The sequence below is a fragment of the Acanthopagrus latus genome, chromosome 1 (assembly GCF_904848185.1).
Source record: "Acanthopagrus latus isolate v.2019 chromosome 1, fAcaLat1.1, whole genome shotgun sequence".
In the NCBI taxonomy this organism is placed as follows: Eukaryota; Metazoa; Chordata; class Actinopteri; order Spariformes; family Sparidae; genus Acanthopagrus; species Acanthopagrus latus.
In genome coordinates, this window is record NC_051039.1 from 4,491,882 (window position 1) to 4,502,669 (window position 10,788).

The 10,788-nt window shown below is 41.5% G+C and overlaps 1 protein-coding gene across 1 annotated transcript; it reads right to left on the minus strand.

Annotated features, from left to right (window-relative positions):
- Positions 1–1,789: 1,789 nt before the first annotated feature.
- ift27 (intraflagellar transport 27 homolog (Chlamydomonas)) lies at positions 1,790–10,402 on the minus strand. The gene is made up of 7 exons (XM_037114477.1): positions 10,211–10,402; positions 9,713–9,792; positions 3,785–3,844; positions 3,404–3,463; positions 3,050–3,167; positions 2,211–2,320; positions 1,790–2,075 (listed from the first exon to the last, which is right to left on the minus strand). The coding sequence occupies exons 1-7, from the start codon at positions 10,242–10,244 to the stop codon at positions 1,971–1,973; spliced, it is 567 nt and encodes a 188-aa protein (XP_036970372.1). The 5' UTR covers positions 10,245–10,402; the 3' UTR covers positions 1,790–1,970.
- Between the last annotated feature and the right edge of the window lie 386 nt (positions 10,403–10,788).

Genomic DNA, 10,788 nt, shown 5'->3' on the forward strand with positions numbered 1-10,788 from the left:
AGTGGACAGCCGGACCACTTCCTGTTCATCTCGCAGTCTGAAACATCACAAAGCTGACGTCTGTCACCTGCTGCAGCCCTCTCAGCTCTGAATGGGAGTGGCTGTGACCACTGTTGCCCTCTCTTGTGGCTAAAAGATGAACAACAGCAGTTGTTCCCGCTGTGCTACAGGTCTGCGCCAAGGGAACAAACCTGCTCTGAATACTAATGATTGAGAGTGAACGACCGCATTTAGTAGGGAGAGATGACTGAGCACACCAGAAGTGTATGAACACACCAAAACATTTCTGTGATTGTTGACCGACCATCTCAATATCAGTGGAAATGAAGAAGTCTGTCCCAAAGCAATAAGTGCCAGCCCACAGTCTATCCTGAGATGTTATTATTTTATATTCCCAAGACAGGATGCTCCATTTTAAATGAATAGAAGACAGACTTTAGGATACTGCTGAAGTGGTTGGACTGATGGTCAAGAGCTTGTGTTGCACCGTCTTTGTGTGTTGTAACAACTCAGCTCTAAGTAAGAGCTCCTGGAAACTCTGCACACACACACACACACTCATTACTCACATTCATATGTACATTGGACGGCAGAAAATAAAGCAGAAGGTGTATAATCCAGACGCTGTACACGAGGTGCCCTAATGTGACGGACAGTATTGCAATTATTTGGATTTTGTACCCATCAGCCTCGGGGAAAAAAAGAACAAGCAGACGCACCAGAGAACATATGCCGACAGCCTCGCGCACACAAATAGACATTACAGACGCAAAAACAATGAGGACAGAAAGAAAGAGGAGAAGAAAGATCCTAATTGCTATAATTATGATCACCCACTCAAGGAGTACAAAAACATTGTGCTGCAACAACAATTACATGATGTTAAATACGGATTCTGTGAGAACCTCATTTTTCAGGGGGAAAAAAACAAAACAAATTATTATTAAAGAGTTCTGTGGTTTTTTAAGAAGGCCGATGTTTCTCAACAAATGCCAAAACACATCTGGCACAGAGAGCTGAGAGAAATCCTAATTAAAAATCAAATTCAGTGACAGCGTTTCCTAACGAGGACAGAGACCGTCTCATGATTATTGCATGCCGCAGTCACTTTCAATGTAGCGCGTAATGAGATAAAAACCATTGTGTCTGGCCTGAACCGGCGCGCCCTCATTTTGAATGGTGGCAGCTGGTCTGAGAGACGGGGAGAAGAACAAGGACGCGGCTTTGACCTGGTTTGAATGGAAGACCGCTAATTAGAACGGTGATTACTGGTTGTTAGCGCCGCACCGGGGACACGCCTGAAATGATGTGAGAGGGGCTGCAGCTGGGGAGTTAACACAACAAGAGAGAGAGGGAGAAGAGAGAGAGAGAGAGAGAGAGGGGGAAAGGATAGGACTGGGGAAGACACAGCAAGAAGGAAGGGCGAGTGAGGGGAAAGTGAGACAGAGAGAGAAGGACAGCGCGAGATGAGGAAATAAGGCAGACGAGAGACAGATGAGGCCAAGAACACAGCGACTTTGAGATTACAAGCAAACATGAAAAAAAGGGAGGGAGGGTGGGAGGGAGGCAATAAATACAGGTGAGTTTTTAACCTTTTTGTCCCGCCTAAGATCAGGAACAGACATCTCTGCAGAGGAGAGGAAAAGAGGGTAACAGGGACTCTGCTATCACGTCAACAATGAGCTGGAGTCTCCATTGTGATTTTGGTAATGACCCGACCATCACCGTGAAAGTGAAGCCCTCCATCTGTGCAGAGAACGAGGAGATAAGAGACAACAAACCTTACCGCTGATTATCGTAGAAAAACAACTTTTATTCATCCCAATATCAACAAGCCATTCAACGGTACAAAAGATTCAGGCTTTCTTTTTATGTATAAAGCGTATTAAATTCTCTGAATAGAAATCCTGTGTCTATTATCCTGTGAGTGAAAAGCAGAGGTGTGGTTGTGACTGGGAGGGGATGGGGGTCTAGCCGGGACTCAGGTTCTGGATGGTTTCACGGCGTTCTTGGTACAAAGAGTGGAAGGTCCGGGCTAAAGCGAGGAGCGGCGCGTCGCAGTTCTCCATCTCCTTCTGCAGGAGACAAACATGAGCAGACAGGGATGAGTGACGGTGTTCTCTGCTCATGCATAAACACAACACATCCCATTTAGTGCACTTAAATCCAAACACGAGCACAATAAAATGTCCATACTGAAGTACACTTACAGCTGATGTCTCGTGGTACTCCAACCCCTGGCTCTGGGCCCATTCCTGGGCGACGGAGGCCTGGACCTCTCTTCTAGCAGACAGGTCTGACTTGTTACCCACCAGAACACCTGAGACAAACACAAACAAATGCATGGTGCAAAAGCAGAGAATATAATACCTGTACTATTTACTTATTGTATTTATAAGGTATAAGGTAAGACGTTTTTATGGAGGAAATGTTTAAACGTAGGAAATGAACATTAATAACATTAATTTCAGGTGTCCCAACCTACATAGCTGATCTGTTATCAGTGTCCATCCATTCATCTACTCTACATGTTCGTCAAATGAAGAAGAAAAATATGATGTCTTATGTTTTGTCATAAGCCTTTTTTGTCAAATGTCCTTTATCAACCAGATTTAAGGGATATAATATGTAATTACTGATTAGTTAATAAACTATCATCATTAATATATACAAATGGAATATTTGTATTATTTATGTTTATTGTCATCTTTCTATTCTTTATATTAATGTCAGTACCAACCTTACAGCTCTAGTATCATGCAGGCTGTAGTTCACAGCTATTTTTACAACTCTACCAGACATTACTCTCCTTGAACATCCTTCACATAATGAATAGTGGAAAATCTGTGCAAATTCTGGAGAAATTGCAGTACAAGAAGGAAGGTCAGGGGTCATGAGAAAATATCCACAGCAAATTTAATAAAAAACATAACTGACAAAAATGTAGAGTCGGGGAGAATTTTTACTCTGGCACTGAACTGAGAGCACCTTCACAAGTTAACTATTTCTGACAGTGTTCCTCAAATTCGCTGCCCTTTAGAGGACTCACCTGGAATGTGGCGACCGTGGCAGTAAGCACGGACTCTCTCCATCCAATGGCTGCAGTTGGCAAACGACTGCTCGCTGGTCAGGTCGAAAACCAGGCACAGCAACGACAGCTCACCCCACTGTGGAAGGGAAGGTGGTGGGTGATGGTGTGGTGGGGAGGGATGTGTAGGTGTCACATGCAGAGAACGAGAAGAAGAAGAAGAGTTGGTATCAAATCAGCTTACTTCCTTTTTTTTCTCTCATGTGACAAAATACATAATACTTCAGTATCCCCCCTGTGTTTGTACTGTGGGAAAGGATGTGGAGCCCTGGATGGTGACACTCACTAGTTTCATGCAAATGCGAGCAGTCTCACCATTTTTTCGCAGGCTTCAACTAATGTCTGCTTCCCTGCAGAGTCTATGATGTAGAGCTCCTGTAGGGGAAAGGCGAGAAGGGAAGGGAAGGGAAGAGGTGTTATACACGGAGATTTAGTCAAATTACACGGTTTTAAACATCCTATTGTCTTTGGCAATGCCATTAATGTTCTTCCCACTAGGCTGCCCTATTGCTTACTGAATACAGATGAGAAACTAACAGTATTAAATGTCCTGGAAAACGTCTTCCATGGGCAGTAATGGATTCCAGTTCTCACCACCCGCCTTCAGTGATTTAGCAACTTTTATTATTAAAAAAAAAAAAAGTTAGAAGCAGTGTGGTGGACACAGTATGAAGAAGAGACAATGGCTGGACTCACCACGCTGTCGTTGGTCTCTGGGATGTTCACACATTTCATTAGCAGCTCCACACCGCTTGTCTGCCAATAACAAACACAGCCGAGATGTGAATTATAATGCTGTTGTTGTAATGTAAACCTAAAAGACCTTGGAAGAAGCCTGCAGGCCACGTCTCTGTCTTTTATTTGTACAAACAATGTGACTGTACAAAACAGCATATTTTAAATACAAAATACCTTACTGTAGCGAGTGTATTTTTGGCTACATTTTCTCAGTTTTCTTTTACTTTGGCATTGTGCATTTTCTTCAAAAGCTGCAGTTAATCGAATCAGATTGTAGCTGTTCCTTCCCGTCAGCATACATTTTAGAGAAGAGAAGAGAAGAGAAGAGAAGAGAAGAGAAAAGACATTTTGGCTGTCACAGACTTGACACCATACACAGCAGCACAACAAACTGTCTGGTTTGATTTATTGTTAATGTCCAAACATAAGCATCACTAATTAGCAGCTTGGCTTGGCTTGAAAGCAGCTTCTCTTCCAAACCTTCTCTCCTGTGTCTCCATTACTCTGAATCTTATTTTTCTTCATGTCTCAATAAAGAAAAAAATGCCTGTAGGGAGGGGACTACCAGGTCTGTTTAAGTCTAAGATTGATACAAGGCCCGTTCGGGCCCAGCGGTGGCAACAATTAAGACATAATGAGAGTCTTTAATTGTTAATGAAAATCTGAGAGGCAGACGTATACATTTATGCAGGGTTGTTACCCAGGCTGGCAATTTGACTGTGATTTTTCATTTTGATTTTCAGCACAGATACCAAAATAATATAAGAATAATAAAATACCATGTTTTTCCATCAAACTATTTATTTTACGTCTACTTTAACCAATCTCACAGCAGTGGTAACAAGCTGTAAATAAAATTCCAATACATTACTGGCCCAATACTGGAAAATGTATACTGTCTATCACCTGATGATGAAAATTGTTGCTGATAAATAGAGCTAACAATATGAAGGCCAATTGCTTTCATTGACATAACATGCAAAGTATCCACACACTCGATATAGTTAGGGGCAGTATACGCCTTTAAAACCGGTTTGCAATCTGCCAATAAACACATAGAAAAAAGTGCAGAATGCTGTTTTCACGCCATCTGTACTGAAAATCAGATATTATTTCTCATTAGATGTTTCGACCAAAGCAAAACCCATTCCTCTCTCTCAGCTGGTCTGAACTGTCTCACCAGTTAAAATCACAGAGGGCACATCCACTTCTAGGTAAATCCAGTTGTCTGGCAAATTAGTGGAGTCCCCCCTCAACGGCATTTCTTCTTTATTGAGACATGAACAATATTAAGATTCAGAGTCATGGAGGCGCAGGAGAGACGGCTTGGGAGAGAAGCTGCGTTCAGGCTGAGCCAAATTAGTGATGCATTAACAAGACTCGGGTGCACCTGGAAGAACCTGAGAGCCAAATGTGGCATCGCCAGTTTGTTTTTTGTGTCAGGCGAAGACAACACGATTGTTTTTTGCAATAGATGTTCCAAAAAGGTTCAGAGAGGAGGGAGAAGGGGTGAGAGAAATCTTATTAGAGCTATAAGGAATATTACATTGAACAACCCTCAGAGGTGTACAAACTACAGGTTGGGAACTTGTTTTAACAATACAAAAATGCAATACAAATACAAAGTTATTGATCATGTTATCATATTGGCCATTAGAAGCAGGTAATTATAAGTTATTAGTATTGGCTGGGAAAATCCATATCAGGAAGCCAGAGGCAAAACTGCCCACTTACACATCTAACAGAGACGGACCAATATTATTATTTATCAAGAGTGGTGCTCGTGTCCATCGGATGAATGTATGTATTAATATTCACTCTCCACCAGCTACCAAATATATGGCTCTATGTTCACCAGCTGGTTACTAACTTTGTCTGCTGTTTGGTGAAGGACAGGAAGGGTACAGAAAGTTTTTTTCAATAAAAAACAGCTGTTTGCTGCAGCCACGAACGACGCTCATGAGAACTTGTTTGAGCTTTGGTGCAGAGGTTGGAGTCATAAGAAGTTAAGATTTTTAAAAATGAATACAGGGCAAATAGAGGAGGTAGATATAAAAAGAAGACAGACTGCAGGCAGTAGAGGGCAAGGAGGATATGATAAATATGCTCTTATCACAGTTGCACGTTCTTCACAAGCTTTGAGATCTAATGAAGTCCTAAGTGGACTGGATGGTTGCAGGCTGCCTTTCGCCACCATGCATCCTCTGGTATGAGATCAGTGGTGACCTTGAAGAGGCAAGTCGAGGTTTCTTCACATCAGCACCAAACTCCAAAATTGATCTGATCTCCTGAGCTCACACTTAACCGAGCGTGTCAAATGCCAGAGAGTAAAACGCTGAAAACACACACACATACTTTTCACACTCACTGCCTCTGTGAAACACACACACACGCACACACCATAGACCAACATTTACCTGATTTATACACAAAAAACGGTTCATAAACCAGGATCTGCACACACACAGAAACGATGCGGCGGTCCTGCTTCGGAGCGGTCTAATGAGCTGGTGTGATGCATAGGAAGCCTCTCGCTGGAATGTCAATGAGGGCCTATTAGTAACAAATAAGCTTGGAATATTGCTAACGGCCCGTCTGACATTTTCAAAGGAGGACGTGAGCAGAATGGCCGACAGCCTTCGCTACCCTTCAAAATCAAAAGTTGAGGAACATGAGGGATGACTTAGGTGTCTGCACAAGGAATAACTCTTCGTAGGGGCTGCTTTCTTTTTCGCATTAGTCACAATGGGAAGGACACGCTGTTCCCTGCTCCCATCTGCAGTGAAGTCTCACAGACAAAAATCCAACCTGATACATTTACTAATGCTTATAATGAATATTGATATTGCATCTCTAAGTCACGAGTGTTCAGTGATGTGTTTATAGTACTGTGCAAAATAGTATAGACAATTTTCTTCTTTGTAGAGCCCTATCAGAGCCTCATTGCTGAAGTGTAACTGTAGAATTAACTCTAACTTAAGAAGGTTTATGTCCTCGGAAACATGAATGTGCTCAGTAAATTTCACACCATTCTGTCTAATTTGATTTTGATATTTCTTTCGTGGAAATCCTTGGCAAATGTTGGTACATGTGGGAAGGTCAGAGGTACAGTTGGACGTATAGCCTTCCAAACTGGCATATGATGATGTCAACTAACAAAACATTGCGATGGATTGCTGTTGGGAGTGGGACCTCTGTATCTGAGGTAGTACTAAACTTCAATCTAAATGCAGAGATGTTTCTAAAAATCTCACAATAATGTTCAGGTTGCAATTTAAATTCAAGTATTTGTGTATATATATTATAAATACATTTAAAGTAAACAGCTCCAAAGGTTTGGACGGTGTAAGTTGTCTTACATGCAGCACTTGGCGCCCAGTAAGCAGACAGGAGTTAAAAGTTAAAAATATTTCAACTAATATCGAGCAAGTGGCTGGCGTCAGATAGGTGTTTTAACAGTTGCATAGCAACAGCAGAGAGCGTGACCAGCACTTTCCCATGAGCATTTGTTTCAGTGCATCCAGCTAATAAAGTGGAGTCTGGTGGACACAGGGGCCTCAGTCTGCTGGTTCACACGCTAACCTGCATGCATCTCCCCTTACTTTCAATAAGACATCGCTTCTCATTCGATATTGCATGATTTTTTTTTTCTTACAGAATTGCATTTGAATGTTCTGTATTTATCTATTTGTATATCTTCATAATATGCAGTAGTACAGATGAGTTCAGGCTTGCATGGAGTTTCATACTGCATACTAAGCCAGTGCAAATTAAAAATGCAGCACTATTGCAGCGCGTTTCTACACTTTTAATACTCTACTAGCTGAACACGAACAGACACGCACAGCATCACAAATGAGTGGGTAAAGGTCTATGCAGTATGGAGAAACTCAACACTGTTGTACAGTGTGTGTGCAGGCTTGTTAAGTACCTGTTCTGGTGGCGTTCCAGAATCCTGCTGTATTAATTATCGATGTTCCTGTCACCTCAAAACCCCCAATACTGCTGATACAACAGGAGCTAAACAAACACACACAAACACACACACACACACGCTCACACACAGCTCTTGTCCAGTATTTTACCCACCGACCTGTTCTCTACACTAACCAGCAACAGAGCTTAATAGTATGCTCATGAATTAAATGTGCAGAGGTTGCGCTAGTGCACATATGTTCACAAATGCATGCACTGACTGCACCTGCATTCACTTGTGTCATTTAATCAGCAGCCCTTGAAACTTTGCCGGAGGGAATCAGTGAGCAGCCATGACCCCATTTATCACTGAGTCAGGTTAATGACACAGTATCCTCCCTCATGCAGATTAGCATAAATAATGCAGATTAGCCTTCTCTGCATCAGCATTAATTGTTACATTATGCTGTTTAGCACTTCAGTGATTCCTGTAGAAGATTTAAGAGACCTCTGCAGGTCCTTGAAAAGCTGGCAAGCAGTTCAACTCAAGAAACTACTTATGTAATAGGATCATGTTATCACTGACTAGAGTCTCAATGATTTGCAACTGATACATCTTGCCAAAATCTTATGACCTCAGGCAAAATTACCCAATATTAAACTGGCACAGACAATGTTTTGCTTTAATTCATCATTTCTGAAGTAAATACTGATTGCACAGTGTAATGTCTGAAGTGCATTATGCAATTCGGTCAGCAAATGGGCTGGATTTTTCCTAGAAAAATAACAGGCAGTTATGGCAAAAAGGAGGCACATCTGCCATTAAGTATCCAAAACAGGAAAAGGCATTGTTTTCCCCGGTCGCTAACCCCAGGTAATAGTGGAACAAATGGACTGACTGTGGAAATGCTACACTGCAAAATAAAAAGAACCCAGCTGATGGAAGAGGTAAGGAAGGTGAAGAGAGAAAGTGATAGACACCATGGTAAAACAGGAGGAGAGTGCTTCAGTGTTGTGTCAAAGTCTGCTCCCCTGTTATTATATGTTTCCGGGTCTTGAGACGGTTCAAAACCATCATTCTTTCCATCAGCAAGTCACAAAACCTGCCTTCTTATTAATACAACTGACAGTTTTAATCTGCCTTTCTCATCACACTGAGTTTGGTGAAATGTTTGTTTGTTTTTTTACTTTGGACAGTAGCAAGGCTGCTATCTGTAGCCATGATGCTAAAATTGTCTTTGCAAAAGTTGTGCCAACAGATTCCCGACAGGGAAACGCTAAACGAAAGGTGAAAGTTGAAAGGTTTCACTATTTCTTCTTTAATGTGAATATTTCAATTATTGCCTAAATATAAAAATATTGGTTGATTTTGTAAATCTGAAAATATGTGGCTGTGCATGATTAATTTTGCAAAACGACATTACACTATGTCCCATAGTGTATAGTGTACTGTATTTTAACTGAGCTGTCTGTTTCTACAATGTACCATGCTCAGATCTCTACAGGTGTGACTAAACAAGTAAAATGTGTACAACTAAAGCTGCAGACTTTGCTGATTTACTGCTGTAACATCAGGCAGAACTGAACAACTTTATATTTGATAAATATTGCACTACTTCACAGCACATAGATCAGTTTAATCCCAACATATTGTGGTCTATTTTGGACTAGCAAAGAGCTAGACTTACACTTCATGAGCTGCTTCGTCTTCTTACCTCACCTGAATGTAAAAATATAAGCCCGTGGCTAGTCCCTGACACAGAGCACTACCAAATCCCTAAATCCCTCAAACAGTTGTCTTACAACTCAACTCCTCTGTTATGACTGTGTGATACGAATACAACAGAGTACATCCTTATTAATATGAAGAGTGCTCTCCACACACACTGCAGTAGATTTGGTAGTGCATGCCCTTGCTGTGAGACGTGTTATAGAATCAGCCCTTTATTTCTTTCAGGGTAATGCTCTCACCATGCTGTAGTTCTTCTGGAAGAGACTACCATCACTGTGGAAAATATGGGAAAGTGCACTTTTCCCCACAGCAGCATCTCCTACAGAAACACACACATGGAAAGACAAACGGAATGATATAATGCTGTTCTGAGTGCATGGACTTGTTATTCACCTTCCTTTAATGAATTATCAGGTAGAATAAACACATACAGCCACGTTTACCAGCATTTATTTAGTGTCAAATCAAACGTCTACTAATGTTAGCATTAATGGTTTCTAGTGCGATGCCAACATCTGAAGTAAGGTAAGTTAACGTCAGGCTAATACTAGTGGTAGCTAATTGTTGCTCTTCGCACACTTAATGTGACGAGCCCTTACGAAGCGGAAACAAACTAATTTTTAGCCGTAATACGATTGTTTTCAGGCCTAAATGTTTAGCAGTCGACTTGTTAGCTTTAGCCCTCGTACCGTTAACCCCATGTAGCAGACGGATGGACTGAGTGTATAAAACCTTACCGATAAGCAGACACCTCGCCCTCAACTTCACCATCACAGCTGGTAGCTTCAGGACACTCTGAGTTAAACGTTTTCTTTCATTAATGACGTTTAAAATACTTTTTTTCCCCCTGTTTTAACTGTCTAATATGCATCGAGATTTATTCTTCCGTGTACCTCGGCAACATGGACACATCGCGTCTCTTAGCAACCAGCCACAGAGGTGTTTCATTGGTTCAGCGGGCGAGCATGTGCAGCGCGTAGCTGAGCTGCCATTGGTTGGTTTTGGTGACGTAACAAGTGAATAGCGAGGGATATTTCCCCCCTGAGAATGTCTGTCAGGCGTGTCCCCCCTCACACGAGCACATCCAGGAGAGATGTGTCCAGGTATAGTGTTAACATTCACTCTGAATTTTCTTTTTCTGCTGAAAGAATTTGCTCTTTAGTTTCCACAATAAGAATAATAAACAGAAAGAATCATATAAAATCAATTTGTTGATAAAATTAGGAAGGTAACATATCCATAAAGGTCAATTTAGCCACTCAAAACCTCTATGTAGTTTTTGAAAAGAAAACAAAGCTGTGCACTGAAAAAAAAA

Coding starts and splice junctions, on each gene's coding strand:
- ift27 (XM_037114477.1), bottom strand. CDS start 10,244: ATGGTGAAGTTGAGGGCGAGGTGTCTGCTTATCG. Junction 9,793..10,210: donor GGCGAGGTGTCTGCTTATCG/GTAAGGTTTTAT, acceptor GTGTTTCTGTAG/GAGATGCTGCTGTGGGGAAA. Junction 3,464..3,784: donor CAGAGACCAACGACAGCGTG/GTGAGTCCAGCC, acceptor TTTCCCCTACAG/GAGCTCTACATCATAGACTC.